This window comes from Tetrao urogallus (genome assembly GCF_951394365.1).
Source record: "Tetrao urogallus genome assembly, chromosome: 2".
NCBI lineage: Eukaryota > Metazoa > Chordata > Aves > Galliformes > Phasianidae > Tetrao > Tetrao urogallus.
Genome location: NC_136814.1, coordinates 9537782 through 9562485, shown reverse-complemented (window position 1 = coordinate 9562485; position 24704 = coordinate 9537782). Strand labels below are relative to the sequence as shown.

At 38.6% G+C, this 24704-nt stretch overlaps 1 protein-coding gene across 1 annotated transcript in view; it reads right to left on the bottom strand.

The window, feature by feature from the left end:
• LCLAT1 (lysocardiolipin acyltransferase 1) overlaps window positions 1-24704 on the bottom strand; it is a gene marked incomplete at its 3' end in the record, with an annotated part of 71852 nt that overhangs the window by 40528 nt on the left and 6620 nt on the right. The window contains exons 2-5 of the mRNA XM_079550826.1: window positions 23963-24131; window positions 22706-22904; window positions 12146-12292; window positions 3476-3592 (exon numbers count right to left, since the gene is read on the bottom strand). Of these exons, the coding sequence (XP_079406952.1) occupies window positions 3476-3592; window positions 12146-12292; window positions 22706-22904; window positions 23963-24127 (628 nt within the window). The 5' untranslated portion in view covers window positions 24128-24131. The remainder of the gene's footprint in view (window positions 1-3475; window positions 3593-12145; window positions 12293-22705; window positions 22905-23962; window positions 24132-24704) is intronic.

Here is a 24704-nt window from a genome sequence, read left to right as displayed (position 1 = left end):
CAGCTTTTACCTGGGTTTCTGTTTAAAAGATTTAGTGCAGGGAGATAAGCACTACCACTTACAGAGAGCTAGGATATGGTGGGGTGGGGGGGAAGCAAATAAATGAAAAAGAGGGAATCAAAAGCCAAGGAAGAAATGCACTGCCTGAACTATTTTTATTGCCAGCCTGTTTGGTGGAGGCTAAATAGATTTATTTTTTTTAAGCTTCTTTAATCTTAGAAATGACACCTTAGCAGCATCTCTGGGCAAAAGAGATCAAGTAGTTGAACTAATGACCGTACAAGAGCAAGAAGGTGGTCACAGGAATTTGTGTGCTGGTCATCACTGGCAAAAATTCATTCAGGTGGTTCAGTAGGTTGTGCTACCCGTGGAAAGCCAAGGACTGGTAACTGCTAGGATTATACTGTCAGCATGCAGATAGTGCCTCCTCCAGGAAGAAACTTTCCCGTAGAGATAGAAGCCACGTTTAGCTGAAGGTTATTTTTTCATTTCCTATTCAGATGGGTCACTTATTTTATGTAATAACAGGTAATTCTTTCACGCTATAGCTCGTGATGCATATTAATCAGTGTTCTTGCATAATTACAGTTTCTTTAAACATTCAAAATGCAGTTAAACTACTAATGACATTTTTCCCCCTCACTTCATCAGCCTATTTTGGGAGCGAAGGCCTGAAGTAGACACCCGAGCTTTGGGAATGGAAAACAGCCACGAGCCAGAATGTATTCACAGTAGAGCTGTAGGGCAATAAGGTTGTCATCTACGCACAAAGATACTTCCAAACATGTAAGTATGATGTTAAAGTCTCCACCACTCCCTCCTCAGTGTTAAAGTCACACACACCATCTTCTGCAGGCCATTACAACCAGTAAAAAGGAAACAACACTATTTTTATGATTACTGGTACTACTGTAGCACAGTGACATTCCTGAGACACAGATATAGTGTTAACACCCTACCCTTACCACTCCTGGTTTTCTTTATCATTGCTGGTATCAGAAATTAGAATTGTAAGAAAACAGTACAGATGAGTCAAACCAGAACTGCATGATAATGTTTGGTATCAAATGTGCCATTTGGATCTGAAAATCCACCTGGACATCAATATTTCACATACAAAATGATGAAGGCATGCAGATACGTAATACTCTGCAATGCTCTCGTAAAGCAGCTACAGGTTGGTTGTCCATAAAAATATTTCCCCACAGATGTTCCATACTTAGCACACTTGCAACAACAGAAAAAGTCTTACATGAGGACGTGATAACTTAGTATTTGAAAATGCTGGTTGAACTACCTTCTCACTCATACAATACTACATAATAACCCACAGTCATCGTGTATGTAGCATACAAAGCCTAGCAATGTACCAAACGCTAGAGGGACATTAATATTTCACGTAATATCTGCTTGACTTAAATAAAAGTAGGACTTAAAGCATTTGAAAGCTTAAAAAAAAATATCTAGAAATGTTTTTGGCATTTTCCCTAGCTTGGTGCTGTGTAAAATTAGCTAATTGCCTTTAAATATTTCCATTTTTATAACCCAACATCTATCTAATTTGCATAGACCTTTTATAAAAGAGTACCAGAGAAAAAAATTAGAAAATGACCGTACAAGTGTGAAGCTCATTTCTGAGGTAATTACAGAATCTATTATTTGTTAAGTTGATAACATTCCAGGTTGAGAACGTTTCTTTAACTGAAAATTTATTCCAGGCTAGAATTACCATTCTGCACTATGTCATGGTTTTATGATTTGGGTTATCAGTATTCCACACCATAACATCATGTAATGCACTGGGGGTTTGACTGCTGATGCTCAAGTTCCTGGTGCCTGTCCACAGGAGAAGAACAACTACATTCCCCAGGGGCTTTGCAGTCAGCGAGGAGACACAACTCCTGGCAAGGTCACCTGATGCTCTCTTCTTCGCCTGCATCGGCTCTTCTTCATCGGCTCAACTGGACTGCACTTCTCACCTCAGCGTTGTGGTGAGACTATATTTTGCTGATACTACATTTAGTAAATTAGTTTGTTTCTCCTCAGATTGCTGCTGTTTTTAATTATTTTGGGGTCCCCTTTTTCCAGAGGCGCAGATTTTGTGAAATCCCTCCGCCCCGCTGGTCACGGAACAGGGTCAAACCAGCCCGTAAACTGTTGACAACCAGGTTAACCTAATGTTGAAAAGTTCCCAGTAAAACACGTTTTGAAATTTCATGTATCGTTTTTCACTACAGCAAAATGAATAATAAACTTTCAAGATATGTGAAAATCTAAGATGTCCAACACAAACTGCTGGGTAAATATATGGCCATACAGATACACAATTCTTTATGAAGATATCCAGTCAGACAAATTACTGAATATTAGCTGCGTTTATATTGCTTCTGCTCAAGTAGAAATCAGGCAAAATGCAAGTCAGCTCTGCTTTTAAAATCCAAGCAAGGATTCCAGCAAGGAAAAAAAAAAAAACCTACCATCAGGACCTCATTCTTTTTAATAATCTCAAACTTCTCCCTTTGGCAGACAGAATAACCAACATGTGTTAAAGATCTGGAATTGCTTATTCCAGAAGAACTAGCCTATAAATAAGTCACTTTACATTTACTGTACACGTTTATTTTCTTCAATCATACATTCATACATCCTGAGAACATTCACTCATTTGCATCTGAATCACTGCCATATCAGTATTATTACAGCGATTACACCATTATGGCCTAAAGCCTGGCAGAAATCTCATCAAAATGCCCATTTCCAAAACATCCCCCAGATGTTTCATTCTAACAAGCAATCGCATCTCTATACTCTGTTCCCCTGACAATACGGAATCAGTCTCTTAACACCAGATTAATACAAGAATGGAAGATCATTTCTAGCTAAAAAGCGAGCATCACACGTTCTCTCACCCGCTGACCATGCCAAGCAACATAATTCATGTTTTACACAGCTTCTCCAAATCAGCACTGCCTGGAAAAGCTGACAACATTGGGCAGCTGATTTGCTGCATCTGCATGTTGCTGAGCATTTCCCATGTTCACTGAACACAGCAATTTTTTCACAGCTGAACACGGCAGCTTTTGAAATACACATCTGTGTGTTCAGTGTCAACCCCATGAAGGTTAAGGACTGGCACGGACAATAAGGCTGAAATTCCTTGGGACCTTTTCCACTATTTCTTGAAGTAGACTGACAAGCAAGCTACAGTATTTGAAAAAAAAAAAAAAAAAAAAAAAAATAGCAAAAATGTTGTTGTTGTCATTCATTATGCCTCTTCAGTATTCCATATCAACTCTCAAATCTATCCACGTTACAATCATTTTAAGTACAACGGCAAGCAAGACCTTTTTGGTAATCAGCATATGTAAAGTATCTCTGGAAACACTTCAAGCTTGTGAAGATTGACTTCCACCATTTTGGGGAGAGTAGGTATATTCAAGACAAAAATGTATGTAGAAATGGAGAGCAGGATTACCTTCCCTTAGACATTCCACCACAAAAGTGAATCCTGTAGTCCTTGGATGTAAGACATACTCATATTTTCGAAGTCCATTCTTTTCAGCAAAGTCATTACTGCGAGCTTTGGTATTGGCTGGAGGAGACAATAAAAAAGCACAATTTTCTATGAGTGTGCATGCAGAGCAAGAATAATCATGATATGTTAGGAAAACAAGTAGAAAAACAATTCACACAGCACAAATGTACAACAGCTTTTCAGTTGGGGGCCAACTGCAAGATGCTTTTGGTTATACATATATACGTATACATACATACATACATATATATATATTATATATATATATGTATGTATGTATGTATGTATGTTGTGGCATGATAAAGAACAATGTCTATTGCAAAAACAGCCTTCCTACTTGCTCATTTCTTCTAAGAAAACACTCAGTAAATCCTTCATATTTATCAAATGCAACCTGAAATCTAGAAACTGAAGTTTAGTAGTTCTTTAGATACTTCAATACCCATTTTTAAAGTAAAATGTATTAATGAGTTCACTAGCATTTTTTAAAATAAAAAAAAAAAAACAACCATGATGTATAGTAACGCAGGTTTGATTTTATATCAGCTTAACCATGTAAAACTTATTTTGTAAAGAAAACATTAAGCAGAAAAAAATAGTTAATCAAATACACTGAAGCAGTACTCTAGTTCTTCATTTTGAACATGGTACACATTATTCATCAATCTGCTCTACACATACATTCCCCATTTTAAACTTTCTGACCTAGTGCCCAATATCACAACACGAGGTTGTTGCCAGACACAGAACTGGCTAGGACCTGGAAGGCCACCAGGCCAAACCCCAGGACACATGGATTTCATAGAATCATTAAGGTTGGAAAACACCATTAAGACCATTAATTCCAACCACCAGCCCATCCTCACCATGCTCACTCACCACGTCCCTCAGTGCCACATCTCCATGGTTCCTGAACACCTCCGGGGACAGTGACTCTACCACCTCCCAGGGCAGCCTGATCCTTGCTTCTCTTTTTGAGAAGAAATGTTTCCTCTTATCCAATCTGAGTCTCCCCTGGAGCAACTCAAAGCCATCCTATCATCCTACCTCTATTACCTGGGAGAAGAGCCAACTCCCACCTTGTCACAACCTCCCTTCAGGCATGTAGAGAGCCATAAGATTTCCCCCGAGACTCCTCTTCCCCAGACCAAACAATCCCAGCTCTCTCAGTTGCTCCCTGTAAGACTTATGCTCCAGACCCTTCACAGCTTCGCTGCCCTTCTTCGGATACTATCCAGGGCTTCAATGTCTTTCTTGCAGTGACAGGCCCAAAACTGAACACAATATCAAGTACTGGTACAGCTTCACCAGATCAAAACTCTGGCAGAAAGAATTCTACCCAGAGCAAACCGAAGTTTTAAGAGCCAATTGCTAACAGAGCCCACTAAGGGAGAGAGAGGTAGATACCGTGGAAACTCCTCAAAACAAGTGGAGAAGCAGCAATTTGTTCTCTCCCACACGTAGGCAACTTGAAAGCAGAAGTCCAACAGCCTTGGGGGCTGTGCTTATCCTTTGCTGTGGGTACTTCTGCACCTCGCTTTGGGCCAAAAGGCAAAGGACTCATAGAATTTCCCCATGGCAACAAGAAATCATTTTACATAACTAACATATTAAAGAACTAGTATTTATAGAGTCCCACATGGTGTTTTAGAAGATGAAATCCTAGCACACATCTATGGAAGAAAATCATTGCCTAAGCAATTCATAATCTTTCTCAAGCAGAAACAGCTCATTTTTCTAAGTGCCCACAGTTAACCTTACCAGAGATGAGAGATAAACTACTGGAAAATCATACCAATGCTTAATAATTTAACAGAACTGCTACATATAGGCAAGTTCTCTGCCTTACATTCAAAACTTCACCCTATAAAGGGGCAACAGAACATGCTGACAAATCAGCACAGTAGTACAGATGCCTTTTTTGCATGTATACATCTTTCTAATTTCTAAACTGCACAAGCTCATCGTTTATCAACAAATGTGGGTCTCTCTTTCACTATTTATCAGTATTCCACTATTTATCAGCTATTTATCAGTAAGTGCTATATCATATTAGTGTAACAAGGTACTTTTCCACTGTGGCCTATTGTTACCTGTATAAGGTAACATGTTACCTACACGCCTTACAGACCTGTACTCCTCAAGATTTACTGCACAACATCTCCTGACCTTGCGACTTGGAGGAAAGGAAATTATTACTGCACAGTAGCCAAATGGTTCAACAAGGAACAGCCAAAGATTTACTTCCTGCCAAGTTGTCAAAACCTACAGATACTTGAAAATATTACATCTTACAGCAGTGTTGTAAAAATCATAGAATGTCTGAAATTCTAAAATTACATTTGGCTACATAACTTAAACTCATCTTCCCCTGAGCATATGTATGATGGCTCTCGTGACTGGAGTACCTATTTTTGACTGCTAGACTGCTATTTCAGTGTTGAAAATAGACTATTGTGAATCAGTGAAGGGAACTTGCCTGTAGGATCCTTGCCTCTGTTGTGGCAAAACTTGAAAAATGAGTCATGAGCAAGGCTTGGAATGGCAGCGAAGGAAAGAATAATCCCCTAAGTATTAAATGTTCATCTGAAAAGCTGGGTTCTATCTTACAGCCATAACTGTATTGTACTATTAGGACAATGACCACTAGGTTTCCTCTAAAAAATACACAAGTCAAAAGCTCTAAAGCTCTTTTCCAAATTCTGTGATGATTCAAGTAATGTGCTTAAAAACAGTTTATCACAAAGTTCTTAAGCTACTGTGCTATTTCTTCCAAAAGACACTATAAGCTTCTACTTCATTTTCTGCATATGCAAATTAAGCTTTCAAATCTGCAAATCGGGTCAAAGCTTTGAGACAAAAGTGCTATGCAATTCCACATTAGCTGAGCAGTTTAAAACAATCAAAACCTTAAGCATCTTAAACTGCACAGTGTTTGTGTGCACCCAGAAACTACTCCTCTATATGCCTGCTCACTAGCACTTCTGTTACAAAGGGCAGCACGAAAACAAGTTCTGTCTGCTGAACACTTCTACTTGTACAACATACAAAACAATGAGTAAATAGGCAGCTTATTTTTCTTTACCCTGTCAAAAAAGTCAGAACCTCTGCTGCTCACTGCGTTGAAATAAAACTCACACTCACCTCCTTGTACTTGGAGAGATTTCACTGTAAACATCTGCAAAGCATCTTCTTAATTTCCATTTACTACAATGCCTTTCTAAAAATGTGAACAGCTGGACACTGGTGCTCCAGCCAACACTCATCAGCTATTTCCTTATATTCCATTTGTTTGTGCCCCTCTTGTCTCTGGACTGTAAGATTTATATAATGGATTGTTCCATCCTCCTTCTCATGAGCCTAGTGTAATGGGATTTTAGAAGCAAAGTGACACAGCTAACACAATGATCATTCTCTTCTAGAAGAAATATTTTCCTCTGCAATTTGTAACATCTATCAAGCCACGGGCCTTTTTGCATTATATTTATTATTACAATACTGTAATACAACAAGTTAAGGAGGTCAAAGGGGTTTTGATGCTATCCTGAAAGCGCAGGATAGACTTCCACTATACCAAAAAGTAAGCATCACACTCTTCCTCCCCATCCTGCCTCACCTGGCATTTTTTTTTTTAAACAAAAAAGAACAAAAAAAAACAGTATGTTATTTTGATATTATTTCTGCATAAATGAACTGACTGCTACATTATCTGATGCAAGCATCTCAGTGCATGCTGCTGCTTGCAATCCCTGCATGAGACACCCGTGCTTAAACCTTCTGAGTAAAAGTCAGAACAAATCTGCTTAGTACAAAGTTCAACAAAAGCCAGAAAATTGGATGTTCCATATTACATGAAACTTAGAGGTTAAAAAAAAAATGATGCAGGAAATTAAAAATACATTTATTTTATATCCTCTCCAGCCTAAGTGAATTTACACAACAGTCACCTCCTATAAAACCCCTTAGTCAGCACTCAACACTGCAGAACTTGCGTGGGTGATTCATTATTCTGCAGGCAAACTTGTAATATTTGTAGGTGGAAGCAAGAAGAAGAAATAAAACTGTAGGATGCCTTCGCAAGCCTGTTAATGAAGACACTTCCTTAAAAAGGGGAAATGCAAGTGTAATGCGAGCTGCATAAAGGAACACTTGGAGCAGGGACCGGAACTGAACTTGGTTCAGGTCTTCCCAGTCCCAAAACGCCACTCACATAATCTGGAAAAAGGTAACGCTCCCTCTTGCTCACTCACACACACACACAAAACATATTGCTTTCTATAAACAAATATTTCCGTTTTTTTCCTCTGCAATTAAGAATTAAGACAAAGCAAATCAACCTCCTAAGCTTTCACTCATCATTCCTATTAGATGAATTTTACATTTTATTTTAACGCCTTGGTTCCAATAAGAAGGAATAGGTTAAATGATCTATTCTTATGAAAAAACTTCATATATGGATTTCAAAAGGAGTACAAATTATAAAGGCAATAAATGTCCAGTAAGGTATTCATTCTCATGGTAAGGTTATGCTATGTGCACCTTTAAGAGACACCCAACTAGGACTGTATCAAACCCTACACTGTTGAAGAAAGAACTTCAGATGATGTAGGTAAATAATGGCAAACAATGTTGGTTTTCACAAACAGATCTTCTATCAGCCAGATGTAACCCCTATTAGAATAGCTATATTCAAACATAAAACCTCCCTACATCCTCATTTAAGTCCTGTCATATAGGCTAACAATTATTTCACAAGGTAACATTTAATAGTTGTGCTTGTTTCTGTTCCAGTGTCTCAGCTGATCCATGCAACTACTTGGAGGGCAGGTGGCAAGCACAAGACGACCCATTTACCTGAGGCCTTTACACACTGCTGCAGGGCACTTGTCAAATTATGCAATTTTTCCTCCACTTATCTCAAAATTTATGTTGGGAAGTCCCATTAACTGCATTACTGCTGGAAAAGCTCAGATGTCAGCAGCATCACGGAGGCACCATATCTCAGAATCTCATTTGAAGTGAACTGGAAGATGACGTTACGCTAATCTGTTTCCTTTGTCTTCAAGCTATAAAACTTCAGGAACTTAGAATTGCTTTATACCCATGAAATCCAGAGAAGGAAAAGTGAACAAACTCCTAATCTTTTAAAACCATTATAATTTATACTGCAGTTTTGAATTAAAACAAAAACCTCCAGAATTTGACTCTGAAGGGAGCCATAACACAGTAATGAGCTGCACTTGCTAATGTAAAGATTTGGAACTACAGCTCCATAATCTGTGCCAAAGAAGGAGGTATGTCCGTGCCTCCCAAAAAACACGTAAGCAGCATGAAATCACCTCAAAAGAACAAGCTCACGTGCATTTACGTCCAGCATTTTCCAGCTGATGCATTTTGCTGGACATCACTCAAAAGAACGATACATTACCCTCATCATCCTACTGCAATGCTAAGTCAGACATCTTCATTACAACTCTCAACTCTTTTCTTCCTTTTTCATTAGCACTGAAATTTGGATATCATGCACTTCCTTTTCTTTAATCAGGCTTATGATAGAAGCACACACGTATTCCCATGGTGTCAAGTACTCCCAAATGCCACCGGTACCAGACAGGGAAAGAAGAAGTGGATAGTCCAAAAGTCTCTTTTTTAAACAATTTCTCATTCATCTGTTTATCAGAAGTTTGCATAGAGAGCATAATAGCTATATTGGCTCACAGTTATCATTTTAACAAAAAATTAAGCAGTTCTTGCTCGTACTGTTTTCAAACTATTACCTCTTAAACTCTACCAGCGTGTCTTGAGTAACTGTTTGTGCATTACTCCAGCACATGACATTTACTACAAAGGAGATAAGTACTACAGTACTATGCTATCTTCTAGATAAAATAGTTCCACATCACAACTGCCTAAATTTTGGCATCAACAAACTTTCCAACTTTTGTTTGGTTTTTAAGCTATTTCTTATGAAAAAAAAAAAAAAAAGTCTGTGGAATCACAGTTTGGCATAGAGAAGAGATTCATCGATAGTTAAGCCCTAAGAGTTTTCAGAAAAACGAATGGCAGAACAAAGGGGAACTGCCAGCAGTAGAGATCTTAGTAATGGGAAAAGCTGGCATATCCTCCGCAGGCAGTGGGCCTGATGGGGCTTTCAGCACAGCGTGCAGCAGTTAACACGGCTGCTGGAGAGGAGAACCACAGCACATAATGCCTCCTGCAGAAACAGCAGCAAGAAAGATTTGTGGGAATGTCACGTGAAAGGAAACCCAAAAAAAAGGGAAAACTGAAGTAAAGAAGAAACCACGTTTAGGGATGCAGACAAATCCACAGGCAATGGATCCTATGGAACAGACCCAGAACAGTACAGCAACTTTTTTTATTCTCTTACTACTTTGTTTAAAGTTACTACGAGAGCCTCACACAGATCATCAACAAAAAAAAAAATGAGCAAAATGGTGGGCTGCACGAGTTGTTTGTTTTCTTCAAGTCTTCAGAAAGTCTGACTTCTTAAACAATTACAATAAAATGCCTTTGGTGTATTTAGCTTTAAGCTTCAAGCACTCCAGAGTGAAAAGATGACCAACCGACCAGAAATAATCATCAACTTTATACACAGATTGCAAACACATTGTTCAGGGTTCAATTACTACTTTTTAAACTTACTTAAGCATCATCTTCCAACACAAAGTACCTCAACTTGAGCTCAGGCAGCAGACCACATATACTTTGTGTTTCTTTTAGATCTTTCATTCTTGAATATTTGAAAACATTATACAAGAAGAGTAAATCTATCACTGCCAGGTGGCTTGAGAGGATAAGAATTACAGTAGCAAAGGGCCACCCAGCAATACTCCTTTCCCTTGAAGTACAAGTACCACACTGCTTCCTCCCTGGGCTGCCCAGTGGACTGGGGGGAAATTAGCACCATCAATTAGTGGTAGCTGAAGCTATCAGGAGAATGGAGGAAACACAGCACAGACATCTATTTGATACTGCAAGGTGAGAGGAACATGCATTACGTGAGCATAAGAAGTGACAACTAGAGCAAAAGAAGAATCCCACCTGCATCAACTTCCGAGTTGATGGCATATACCTAAATTTAGGCAGAGTTGTTTATAACCAATTACAGTGGAGAAGAGACAACCCTCTGCTGCCTTATGGAACTCCACGTTTGGGTGGGAAACATTCCCACCAGCGCCTCTGGGACTCCACAGCACAACTGCTAACATTCTGCCGCTGCCTTAGTCCTCAGGTAGTTCTTGTTTAAAATTGTAATAAGGAACTTCTTCAGTCCTTTAAAATCTGTTGTCTCTGAGCAATACTTGGAGAGATTGGAAGGCATACATAATTTGTGGGTAAATTATGAACAACCCAATTCTCTTTAACCGTCTTGGAATGGAAACACTTGGGTGACCCAAGGAGACATTTTCTGACACTGAGTGAGATTAAGAATTTGTCCTAACTCAGAACAACCAGAAGACAGGTAGTCATTAATTCAAAAAAAAAAAAAAAAAAAAAAAAAAAAAAAAAAAAAAAAAGATAATTTCCATCCCCCTTCCTAATTTTAGATACAATTACTAATTCAGCAAGAGATATCACGTGATGCAGCCCAAGAATGTTTAATGATCTATCCTCCTTTAGGAAGAAGGATAGAGTGACAACAACTGCCCGCAGTGTGATGCCATCTGAACATTACATATCCGTGTTTAAGGATACTGGGAACATGAAGAAGAAAATAGCAGTTTCCATTATGGATTTTCACACCAGTAAATACTAGTATTTACTGATCTGACATTGCGATAAGGCATGATTTGAGAATAGCTGCAAAGGAATGTATAGTAAAGATCTAAAATAAGCTAAAAGGTAAAAGTCTAGTTGTAATTGGTTTTCTGTTTTAAAATTGATGCTTATCAAATAGTGCTGCAGGCATGAAGAACCACAGAACATTCATAAAATGCTTTCTTTTATTGGCATTTGAGTCTTTTTCAACAGCAGTTAGCAGCTTGCTATCGCTGCTGTAAAATACACCTGCATTAACACAGATATTTTTACTAAGAATTAAGCAAACATTTAACTCATTAAATTGATTACAACAATAACACTGACATTTGTTTTCAGGAAACATTTCTTCTTTTAGATGCAGATGCAGGCAACTAACATGGCCTAATGAAGAAGCATATCCATTTTCTCCTCTTAAAACATGAAGCAAGAAATCTAATAGAATCATTAGCTCTCATCTTCAATCACCTTTCATAATTTTGCACTGTTCATCCCAGTCACATGGAAAATAGGAACATAAAAGTAATTTATTCCAGGTCTTGTAAACTATTTTTCCAATACAGTACAAAGGTAGAATTAACCAATGTTAAGCTCTTTCAATTACGGTATGCTTTTGAAACTTAACAGTTATTTCTGGAAGTCTGGTAAACCCCTTAGTGAAACCATGCCTGTGTTTCTTGGGTATATTAGCACATCAAGATCGTTAACTACATTTTCTACTGTCTGAGAGAATGCAGTATTGCTCCTAGCTTGGATGCTTTTTCAATTATTTCCACAAACAACGAGGAATTTCCATATCAATAACTACACAATACAACAAATTTATCCTACCTGTGAGATCAGTTCCTTCCGGAAAGATGAGGAGTTGTAGTGGCTCATGAATGTCACAGAAATAATGCAGCATTTTTTCAAAGTGACCCTTGTCATCTTCCCATTTTCTCTGAATGAAAATAAAGGCAGCAACCTGCATCGCCCAGCCTGTAGTTTAAAAATACACCTTTAGTAATGTTTCATGGTCATACTGCCACAGTGTCTGTTATTCCTAAATACTGTACAGATTGTGTCAGACGCAACATTTTATCTAAAATCAGCTAAGCAGATGGAGCCCACACAGCCAACATGCCTTCTGCAATCTGGACCTAATGAGTCTCAGATACTCAGATTATGAACGATATCCAGAGAGCTGAATCCTGGAAAGGGTTACGTGAATTAAGAAGGGAAATGCTTGGGATGCAGTCTCAGCAAATCCTGGCAAATTTCTAAACTGCGTCTTGTTAAAAAACCTTTGTACACAACCCAATATGTTCACCACCAGATCTGATGTGCATCCCTGCACATACCGTGAGCCCACATCTTTAAGTAGCTGCCCATACAGCTTTTTCAGTATAGGCCATCCATATTTGAACAAATCATTTGCAGGGAAAAATAAAGATCAATTTTGAAATAATTAAAATGCGACTTCCACAGTTGAAATATGCTCTGTTCTGGCATTTAACCACCTTCTATTATTACAACATGTTTTACTACAATAGTGCAAAGAGGAGATCTTTTCATACAAAATTATGTCAAATACCAAACGGTACCACAGCATTCAGTTATTCTAGGGGGCACCCCAACTGAAATTAAATTCTTTAAAACAGCAAAGAAAAAAAGCCCTCTAAGCTGTAACAGAAATGCCTTCTCCCAGGCACAACTGTAAGGACACAGCAAGCTCCATCAGACAGAGTGCAAAACACATTTTAGGAAAGTTCTACAGCCATTTTGGTATGTTCCTTCCACTCATTCTTACCATACTGTCTAAACTTTCTGTATGTTTTATGTACTCAAGTCAGTCCCCTTGAATTGCTTTATGCAAAAACTGTACTGTGCTAAGCCATTTCATTGTTTGGTATCACACATCAGATCTAAATAACTTAGTCCTCAAGTTCTCAGCACAGCTTGTGGGTGGAAGGAAGGGAAGCAAGAAGCAGAATAAGTGATCAGTCGGGAAGCACGCTGATATCGTCCCAGGTCAGCAGCTCCTCAGGAAACGTGATTTTGGTCCACAATAGAGAGGGACCATGGAAAAAAAAAAAACAAACCTGTCAGATTCCATCCTCTCCCTTGGATCTCCGCAAGGAGCACGAGGCTTTAAATTACATGAAAGCTTCCATAGTAAACTCTTTCCAGTGATCCTTCTTCAACATCACCAAGAACATCAAATTACACAACACTTGTAGCTAACAAGAAAGCTGCTTGGGTGACTTGTATTTTACTTGCTTAACATCCCTTAAAGCAGAAGATATCCAACATTTCCTCGTTGCTATCCTAAGTGGTGGTGTTATATACAGGCCATGAAAAATTAAACAGGCAGTGATATAATGACAGTGTCAAGGAAGAAGGACAAAAGACAGAAATGAGTTGGGAGGCATCTAGTCTTCACAAATAACCACAGGTTTGATTTTATAATCTAAATATAACATTCAGTGTACTGGAAGGTTTTTTCTATATTTAAATGTGTATATAATTAGATAAAAAAGCCTTGACTGCTCCTACAAGAGCAGATTATCTAACAGTCAGATGACAGATAGCAAAGGATCCTGGTTTCCCTCCAGCACAGCACACCAGGCCAAACTATTCTGACTTCTATGAAAGTTGAACAATCCTCCACATTTGTTCAGCACTAAAGCCTCCAGTGGAGTGTGACATGAATGTGAATTCCTGCTTTCAGTCACAGTCCTGGTCCATACAACCAGTGACGGCGATGTCTGCCGTTTGCATGGCTCACCGTTCTATTAGATTCAAGAGAGGAAACGTGGCACAAGCTGGCCGACATATGTCTTTAAACAGAATGAAAACAGGCTCCTGCTTTGATTTCCATGCCACAGTCTGTCTGCATCATGCTGCTGGAAAAACAACGCAGAACCAGTCTGAGACATGATGTGAGGTCCAAACGGGAGGACAAAGGAAGGTGGAGGAATTCAATATAGCATTGAGTAAAAGGAAAGATTTTGCCAATAAGCAAGATCTAAAAATAAGCAGAAGGAAGTACCTTCTCATGTGCTGCCTGCAGGGAGAGATGCTGTTCAGCTGATTAAGTTTAGGACAAGATATTGTCTGACAAAAGTAATTACATTGTGCTTGCTTGCACAGTGGTTTTGGTCATCCAGAAGGTGCTGGGCAAGAAGAATTTTCCAACCAAAGGCAGCATTTACTTGAACGGGGAAAAACCATTCTCTGTTTGCAGATTTTTGAGAAATATTGGATTAGAAAAACATCTTGTAACATTCAACGTTTACGCTAACCAGTACAGCTTGGAAAAGCATACAACAGTAGATCTCTTAATGAAACCTGCAAAATGGTTAGCAGCACAAAAGTTTTACTAGGTAGAATACCTAGCCACAGTGACATTTAAACCATTTTTTTTTAGCTGGAAAAAAAATAAATAAATAAAAGATGCACCTTCAAATCTCTGAACGAGAGAAGTAAGATGTACTTAAGAGTTTCCTTACTACCTTGGGGATAAAGAAAATTACAGCTTATACAGGTTGAGTGTTTGCAGCACTGTATTAAAAATGCTAACAGCAACTACAAATCTTTATTTTAAGACTACACTTCTATCTCCCCCAAACCTTTGGTCTGCCAAGGGACACTTGCCACCAACAAGAACCATCCACATGACACACCAGTCACAGGAGAACTCTTCCCAGTAGGTTTCACTTATGCCAAGGATGTAGCAGCTCTGGGACTGAGCCAAGACTTCTAGCTGCTCTTGCGTGTTCCTCATGCTGAGTACATTGGTGTAATAACATTTCCAATGCACTTCATGGTAACCAGCAATAGTATCCATGTATTTCCTACAACTGCTAAACTAAATCACACACGCACATCCAATAAATGATTCAGAACTATAAAACTAAGAAGGAAAGTGTAAGGCCTACTAGCTATGGGGCCTCCTCACTCTACCCATTCATCTTCCCTCTTTTCTTCCATCAGATTTTTCACTGCTTTTCATATCAAGGGTTCTCTTGGTCAAATAAAAGCATTATTCAGTGAGTATATTCAATAGGGACATAGCCTTGCTCAGGCTTCTGACATAACAGTGAACCACATGTCCAGGGTTAGTAAGAGAAACCACTTGGAAGCTCATGATCATGCATACAAATCACAGGTCCAATCAGAGTTTGGTACTCCAAGTGTTTCACTGCATAAAATACAAGGCAACTAGCACACCTTCTAAGTACTCCTTATTTTGCAGATTTTGTAGGTGTGGAAAACATGTCAGCACGCAGCAAATTACATTGGAAAACAGGGTTAGTGTTATTATATATACAGGGTTAAGTTTCGATCTTTATAGTGTGCTGAACAGATTTCTGAAAGTTCAATCAGACTCATTCATTTTACTGCACTTTTCTGGATAGTTTTATGTCTAATAGCTGAAAGCAAATTAAAAATTAAAAGTTTTTTTTCCACATAATGGTTTAAGCGCATAAACTAGGAAAGTAATTAAAGAAATGCTTCTTGAAATAGCCTTGCAATGCACAATTTCCACTCCTTGCAATTGTTTTTAACAACACTCATTAACAATAACATAGTTAATAGTGGTGTGAATTGAACGACCATCTGATTTGATGCATTCTTTGAGCAAATTAGAACTATAAAACTAGCTAAGAGATAAAATTCACGGATATCCATTCTAGCACTCCCAGCTCCATAGTGAAAAAGCTGATTCAGTTGTGTTAAAGTATCTATTTAACACTGGTATGCTTTCGCTATTACCTTGCCCTTTCAGATTTTGTATATTACTTTAATCTGCATCTGGTTTTTTGGTTATGTTTGTAGTCACATTCAGTTTACACTCAGATTTTACACAGGTATTTACTTCACAGCCTGCTTATTACTTGGACCAAATAACAGTCTATTACAACACAGGAGAAACAAACCTTTTTTTCTTCAACGACTGAGTGAACAAATGGCGATGCTAGAAACACAGAATCATAAGACAGGATCCAAATAGATGCACAGTATCTATCACAGTAAATACAAAGGTTTCTTTCAATATTCAATCCCTTAATCATGGTTCCGAAATATCCTATTTGGACACTTAGCACTCAAATATTCATTCTAAATTGTATTATTTTTACTTAATACAGACAATCAGATGACCTATTAAATCTACAACTATATTAGTGCTATTTCCAAATAAACCTTGCACTAAAATGCTTTAGTTACTGTGAAGGAACATTAAACCTATTCAGTTACAACATCTATCTTAAAATAACATTTCAAATGTGATTTGATGTTCTGTATGAAATCGTTAATAACATAATTTGCAACTAAAGCAAAGGGTTAGCAGCTAGACTGGCAGAAAGGCTGCTTTTTGTAATGCTTTATAAAAATACAGCAACACAGTCAAATCGTGCATGTAAACTTAAGTATTCAAAAGGATGACAGAGATGTTTTTCTCTTCACAATTCAATACTTTTTCCATTGGCTGGCATCTTCTTCAGATGCTCTACTTCCTTAAGGGAAGACTGCACAAGTAAAGACTACAGAAAGTACTGGCTGCCTAACCTGAAAGCAGAAGAGGGCATAATTAACTTTTCAAGCTGCATCTCTGCACTGGGTTCCACAAAGGTGAGCTTTCTCAACCCACATTCTCAGTCAAGCTGGTGTCCAGTGCTGCCAGGTGAGAGTAGGACCAGCCAAGCTGAGATGGGCAGAGAAAGACCTTACCCCTAAGTAACAGGGCCTGAAGAGTTGATCCATAGAGGTCCAGCAGCATAACCTAGTGATAACAGCAAAGGAATGTAAATTGGAAAAACATGCCATGCAAATTGTGCTGTATTTATTAGGTGAGCTCAGACAAAGTAAACACTCTCTTCACCAACTGCTATTTGTACAACGGAGAGAATGAGAAAGGTTATAATCTGATCTCACTCTTTTGATGTTTGTCTGGGAGAGGCAAAGGTGGCAAAGAGAGACTGGAATTTTTATTATAGATAAAGGATAAGGAAAGTTTTAATGGAAATACAACAGCATATATTTTTCCTGATAGAGTTGGGAGAATTTCTGCTGCATACATCTGAAAACATTCCTATGATTTGTTCACTGAGTAATCCAGTAAAAACCAGATCAAACTGGGGATAGGGAACCTAAGACTTTTTTCTTCCAACACGAAAAAGGCATGCAGAATTGCGAGCAAATTAAGTTACATTTTTGCTACCAGGTATAATCGTTCCCTCACTCCTAATGCTGCTTCTCCAAGAAAGTCTTCCACATGTCTTTTTGTAAATAAATCATAGAATCGTAGAGCTTGGCAGGGACCTCTACAGATTATCAAGTCCAACATCTGCTACAGCAGCTCCCTACAGTGGGTTGCACAGGGAAGCATCCAGGCAGGTTTTGAGTATCCTCATAGAAGGAGACTCCACAGCCCCTCTGGACAGCCTGTTCCAGTGCTCTGCCAACTTCACAGGAAAGAAGTGTTTCCTCACGTTTACACAGAACTTCCTCTGCTCCAGTTTGTGCCTACTGCCCTGTCACTGAGCACTACCAAAAAGAGCCTGGCCCCATTTTCTTGACTCCTGTCCATTAAGTATTTATGAGCATTTATAAGATCTCCTCCCAGTCTATTTCAGGCTGAACAAACCAAGTCTCCCAGGCTTTCCTCATGAGGGAGATGCTCCAGGCCCCTAGCCATTTGGTGGCCCTCCACCAGACTTTCTCTAGAATTCCTTGTTTTTCTTGACCTGGGGAGACCAGAAGTGGACACAGTACTCCAGATGTGGTCTCACCAGGGCACTATAGGATGGGCAGGATCACCTCCCTCAACCTGCTGGCTACGCTCTTTTTAACGCGCCCCAGGATTCAATGGGCCTTCTTGGCCACCAGGGCACACTGCTAGCTCATGCCAACCTGTTGTCCGCCACAACTCCCAGGTCCTCATCTCCATCAGGTCATCATAATGAGCAACTCCACTACCATGTCCCACCACGTCTCCGTGACTGCAGTGAGATCGTGATCCTCCGGCTACACACTGAGCTCTAATTCTTTCTGACCATTCTTCCTGCTACATGCATTGGTATCCAGTCACTTCAGAGAAGAAAAGAGAGTAGAGGTTGCAGCGATCTCCAGATGAATGCAAGAGGATCTCCCACTGCCATACACACCCGTGAATAATAACTGTGCTTTCCATTAGAGAGCATACTCTCTAAATTCCACTATCAAAATCACCTAGGATAAAAACTAGAAAGTAATTAAGTCTGGCAGCTCATAATTGAATTTCCACAAGACAAGATGTCACATCTGAAAACTCTAATTTCAGACTATATTATCATAACAAAGATACCTGAAACATGAGCTATACTAGGAAGTTCAATAGGTTATAGTTTTAATTTTTAAAACCAGTATGCTCTGTTGATAAGAATGTGAATGCCAATCCACTGTAACCTGAACAAAGATGCTTTACGCTGAAGTATTTACAATCTCACCTATAGAAGCAGCTGCAAGTAGCACAAGCACTTTGCCAATATGAATGTGTACAGATTCCTTGCAGTGTTCCACTGTAACTGTACTTTGGTTGAGTTAACTGATAGTATTTTGGAAGGTTAGCTACACCAATATTTTACTTCAAGATAGCTGATCCATCACATACATACAACTGACTGTATGTACGCTCTTAGCCCATGGCAAAGGCAGGATAATTGGAGCTGTTTTGTCCTGCTTCATGGAAAACTCAGATGGCTCAAATTCTTTGAATTTGCTTCAGGCTAAGCTCACACACATGGACAGCTATAATAGATCCAACAATGTGAAGGAGAATACTGGTGGGGCTAAGCCTAGAGCTGAAAGAAATCGCAAATCCTCTTCTTCCCTGGTACTTTACAAAACAAGGCTCAAGTTAGATTTGGCCCTTTGAGAGTTACAAACTTGAGTGAATAGACAAGTGGTAAATAACCAAAAAGCTCCTTCATCCTACAGTCTATGTAAGAGCAATATTAGTCATACAATTACTTGCATACACAGATGAAGATCTGGGCAGAGTTAGTCAGTTAACTCAGATCTTAACTACTCTAGGTTTGCCAGTTTTGCTTATTTTATTGGTTGGGTTTTTTTTCCTTTATCGCCTTGACGTTTTCTGCCACAATACGCTCCAGGCTTAGCAAACAGTTTTTAAAATGTTAAGTCTTCAAGATCTGTCCATCAGCGGTGCTTAAAGCACCTTCATACTTTCCATTTGTGCACTCAGATACTATGTTATCTTTTCCATTCCGTTAAGCAAAACCAGAACGAACATTATCTCACACAGCAGCCGTGAATTGTTGTGTTACCCCTAGTTACCCTCTCATTTTTCCACCCATTTCTCTGAGAGCGATCAAATGTAATGAAAAACTAATTGATTTTTGTTGGACAAATGCTGAGGCACATTTAGGCACTAAAATCGATGTATGACTGCAAGCCCACCAGGAGTTAGAAACCTACAACAACAAGCACATCCAAATTGCCAATCACTGAAATACATCTCTAGTTCCAGTTCCTTTGAAATTCATGTCAAATCAAGGCTTGTACAAATGAAACTATGAAGAAAACATGAAAAGATGCAACTAACTCATCACTTAGTCATTACCTGGTCATCTGACATTACTGTGTATGCTCCTTGGAACCAATCTGGACATTATGTATTCCACAGCGTATGTTGAACACAAGAGCATCACCACCTCTATCACTTCCTCTGCTACTTTTTTAATGGAAAATATAAATTGTGCGTATCTATAATTGTAGAAAAGTCCTATCTTGTGAGCTGTGCAGGAAACTGACAACGCTATTAGAAATTCTCCTTGAAAACTGACATTGCAGAGTATGTCAGTAATTGCCGATGATGTCATATGAGAAACTGCAGCAACAGCTCAGAGCAGAGCAGCGCTCTCCTGAGACTCCAGCCTGGGCAAGTTGTACTGAAACGCTGCAAGAATGTTTCTGAAATTTAATACCCCTTTTCAAAAACTTTACTGCACACAATTCATCAAGCCAAAGGTACGGTTCCAGGAAAGAAGGTCCATCTGTTTTTCTGCTGGGTTTCTTTATTTAAGGCTCACATTTAATCAAGTTAAAGTTTTTGGATATATTGGAATGCAAAGAATTAATAACTTAACAACTAGATAAGTGACTCTATGCTTCTCCTTGAAATACTCTCTCCTGATTTTAATTATAACTAACTGGAAATAATTGCCTACTTGCAATATAGACTTATTAAATACGATACCTTTACACTTTTCACCTACAAAGGAGGTGACAAGGACTCTGGATCTATTTCCATTCACAGCCTTGCTCTACCTACCATTTATATCACTTGGAGCAGGAGAATCTCATACATACCTTAATGATCAATACATAATGTATTGAACCATAGCTGCAGTGCACTGAAACTGTCCACCTGATTTTTAAGCTATGTTCTGGCCTTAAAACTTATAAAATGAGCAAAATGTTAATGTAAAAACCACAGAACACACTTCAACAAACAACATCTGGCAAATGCCTACTGAAGGTCTATCACGTAACGCAGCAGTGCCACTAGAGGTAAATAGAAGAAACTCTACTTTTACTGCAGGGTTGTTCTTTATGGACACCATTCTCTGCATCAACATCCATCCCAAACGTAATTTCATAATGAAATCTTTTGCCAAATTTCATTTAATCCCAGAGTCTCACCATTCAGTTGCCATCTATTGGGAATACTTCATTTTTGCAAGAATCTGCTACCCAAAATACAGGCTGACTGAACAGGGAGACTTGAATTTCTAAGGCCTCTTTTTAGATATACTGCAGTTGAATAGATGCTTATCATTCATGACTTAGACTATCAAATTATGGCTTGAGTTAAGGATGTGGTTTGGCTGAATTTCCTCCTGTGATAAATTAGATTAATAGTTTACTAAAAATTAAGCTAAAATATCAACGCTGCAATCAAAATTACTCAAAGCACATATACTGCAGAGGATATTTAAGGATTTGGCACGTAACTAGCAGTTCATAACACTACAGATCCAGGCATCCACTCTACTGCCAAGAACCGTCATCCCACAACAAGAACAAAAGAAGTGTCTGTTTGTACCACCTCCACCATCGCAGTTAACAATATGGAGTACAAATCCAGAATGCCAGCAGTAGCTTACGCACCTAAGTCAGAACTTTGAACCAAGATGTTATTGTGAGCAGGTAAGACTGCTGCAACCGTGTTTGCCAGAGCTCATTCATCACATCTCTTAGATATGCTAAGTTTATGTTCTGCGGACTGAAAAACTTCTGAGCAGCTAGAGGCATTTTCAGGAGCAAACTTTTGCCAGGCACACATAACATCCCAGACTCTTGAGCTGACCTTTGAGTTTTATTAAAGGCATTTTAATACTAAGCAGGCACACACATGCTTAGTTACAAAAAAAAAAAAAAAAAAAAAAAAAAAAAAAAAAAAAAAACCCAAAAACACGCTTCTTTTGAAGATTAACCTATCAGACTTGCAGAGCGTTATCCTGGATTCCATCTTCCAATATTTCCTTTAAAAGTTGCATGTGCAGCCAATTCCAAGACTTCAAAACATCTCCACTGTGTTCTGAAAACATTTATCTAAATACGTATTTTCTCATTTCCTGTAATGCTAGAGGAGATGTCTTTTGTCAAGCAAAACTGACCATGTTTGAATATTAGGAAAAAAAGCGGGTTACCTAGTTGCAGCTTTTACTTAGGACTAAATACCCAGCAAGTGAATGCAGTATAAGCACAACAGTATGAGAGTTCCTCCTTATGGAATGCTGCCAGAATCATCTGCTCAGATAAATGACCTGACAAAAGGCAACCATAAATAATGTTACTCTTTCAACATGATAAAGTTGACTCATGTTCTGCCCAAGCTGGTTTTGTATAAAACAGCAAATAAATCTAAGAGATAAATATAATGCAAAAGGGATGCTTTTATTTCAGATAAGTTTGTTGATTTGTTCAGAAACCACTTAGGCAGCAATTTTTGGCATATCTAAAATGGTTTCTCTGAGTATGTGCAACTCAGATCCGTTCCCATCTTACGCCACTATAAATACTGATTATTTCATGTCCCACCAAAGCTAAAGTGTTGAAAAAGACCATGAAGAATTTTAAAATCTTCTCTGAAATTATCAAATTTACAATTTGAAATTTACTTTCAGTGAATAAAGTAGCAATATTTTTACAAATAAATGCTTAAGCATGCAGTCCAGGGATCTCTTTGAAGACAAAGGATCTTGTATACTACATATATTTAAGAGAAGATATATTTTTTTTTTTAAACTGAAATAGAATTCAAACTTGGGCATAAACAATGCTGTGCAAAAGAATTTCTGAACAGATTTTCCCTTCCAATTAAAACATTTAGAGACCTACCAAATCCCGGAATGCTTTTGAGACTGGATTTGAGACAGATTTTTTCAAGTCTGAGGTAGCTGTATCGCAGCAGGCAGTTCCACAGGAACATCCAGTCCATTCGTGTGCGATGGTTCATGATAATGACACTCCTTTCTCCAGGAACAAATCCATCACCAGTGACAACCACCTTGGCACCAAACACCATCTCCAGCAAAGCCTACAAATAATACATCTAATTTTATGACTTTACTCACCGAAGAAAAACAACAGTCTATCATCAATGCAAATTAATCCCTATCACTGGTAAACAAATTTGTTTCCTAATAAAAAAACAGCTTTTCAACAAGGATCAAGCTTGTGACACTATCAGTACTCAGCTATATTTCATCGCAGCAAGAAATTACAGTCCCTATGTTCTCTTCACTGATAATTATTGCTTACCTCCTAATTTCATTGCATTTAGTAAAGGAGAAAAGGGTACAATATTAGAAGATGAACCTCACAACCCTTCAAAACAAACAGAACAGAAAAAAAAAAAACAATCTGATATGTAACAAACCTTCATTTATGTCACAAGATATGCATTTCTGAGCACTAATACAGTATCTTATTCCAGAAAAACAAATCTTAAAAGGAGAGGAACAAAGTCCCTTGATTTCTGGAGAAGAGATGAAGGGAGAGACCTTATGCACATCACCTTTCTACAGGAAGAGTTCAAAGAAGAGACCCCCAGCTACAAAGCTAATGCATTGTGAGGACAACTTTATCTCTAAAGGAATTCCTTCTTTTCGACCTGAGACCATTTGTCTAATATAACTAGATGAACTAAATTCTATGAGGATTAAGTAAGAGAATAGCGAAGGTCAGCAGAGCATACCATACAGTAAGTAATTTCTGTAATTAGATAGCTGGAGCACAGTTGGAAGCAGAAGTTTATAAGAAGAGTCATTTAGGAATCTCTGCAATTTAAAAGAACCTTTTGCTTGTTAGTGTTTCACCCACCCTTCTCAGATCAGCATTTGACAATGGATAAAGATAACATGAAAAGGCCTTTTCAAGAGTACAAACAACACACAGCAGTAATTTATCTATACATTAAGCTGTAGAAGAGAGGGACTGTAAACAGGAATACAGCCAACATTCACTGAGCTGAAGTATTACCCTTCATAGATGGTTAATAAAGTTACAGTCTGTTTAGAAAAACAAATTATTGAAAAAAAGCATTAGTAAGCAAAATGAACAGTTACTCAGAACTTGGTTCACACTGTAACTTACCACTGGAAGTGTGAGCCACGTGGCCACAATGCGGTCGGTGATCCAGCGATACCAGGCCGGGGAGACAAACATCAAAGGTAGAAAAGGACCAAGCATGAAAATACTTCCAAAAAAACTTCCCAAAAACAGTGCAACTACGAAGTATATTCCTTTCCATGACACCATGGCTCTGAAAAAGAAAGTCGGCAATATGTTAGAGAGGCAAAGTAATTATAGAACTCTTCAGACCTGTAGGTTCAGTCTGAGGTAGCATTCCTCCTTCTTTTCGTAGCTAACACCACAAAATGACAGTAAAAGCAAAAAGCAAACAAAGCGTTCTACCTCACAAGTAGCTTTTGGAGAACAACTACATAAACACAGTAATCTGTAAGACACACTAACATAGGGATCAAAAAGTGCCAGCTACAACATAATTTCCACCACTTACTGCAATATGCAGTTCCATTCTGAAATCTTAAGAAGGCTATTTTTAACATGGGAAGGCACAGAAGGCGCCTTACTGTGAAACAGTTTAGCTTGGAAGGGCCCTTAAAGCCCACCCAGCCCTACTCCTGCCCAGGGCAGGGCTACCCCCAACCAGGGCCCAACCAGCCTGGTCTTGGGCACCTCCAGTAATGGGGCACCCCCAGCTCTCTGGGCAAACACTACCCTCTTAATAATTTCCACCTCGCATCCAATCTAAATCTTCCCTTTTAGCTTAAAGCCATTCTCCCTTCTCCTATCACTATCAGACCATGTAAAA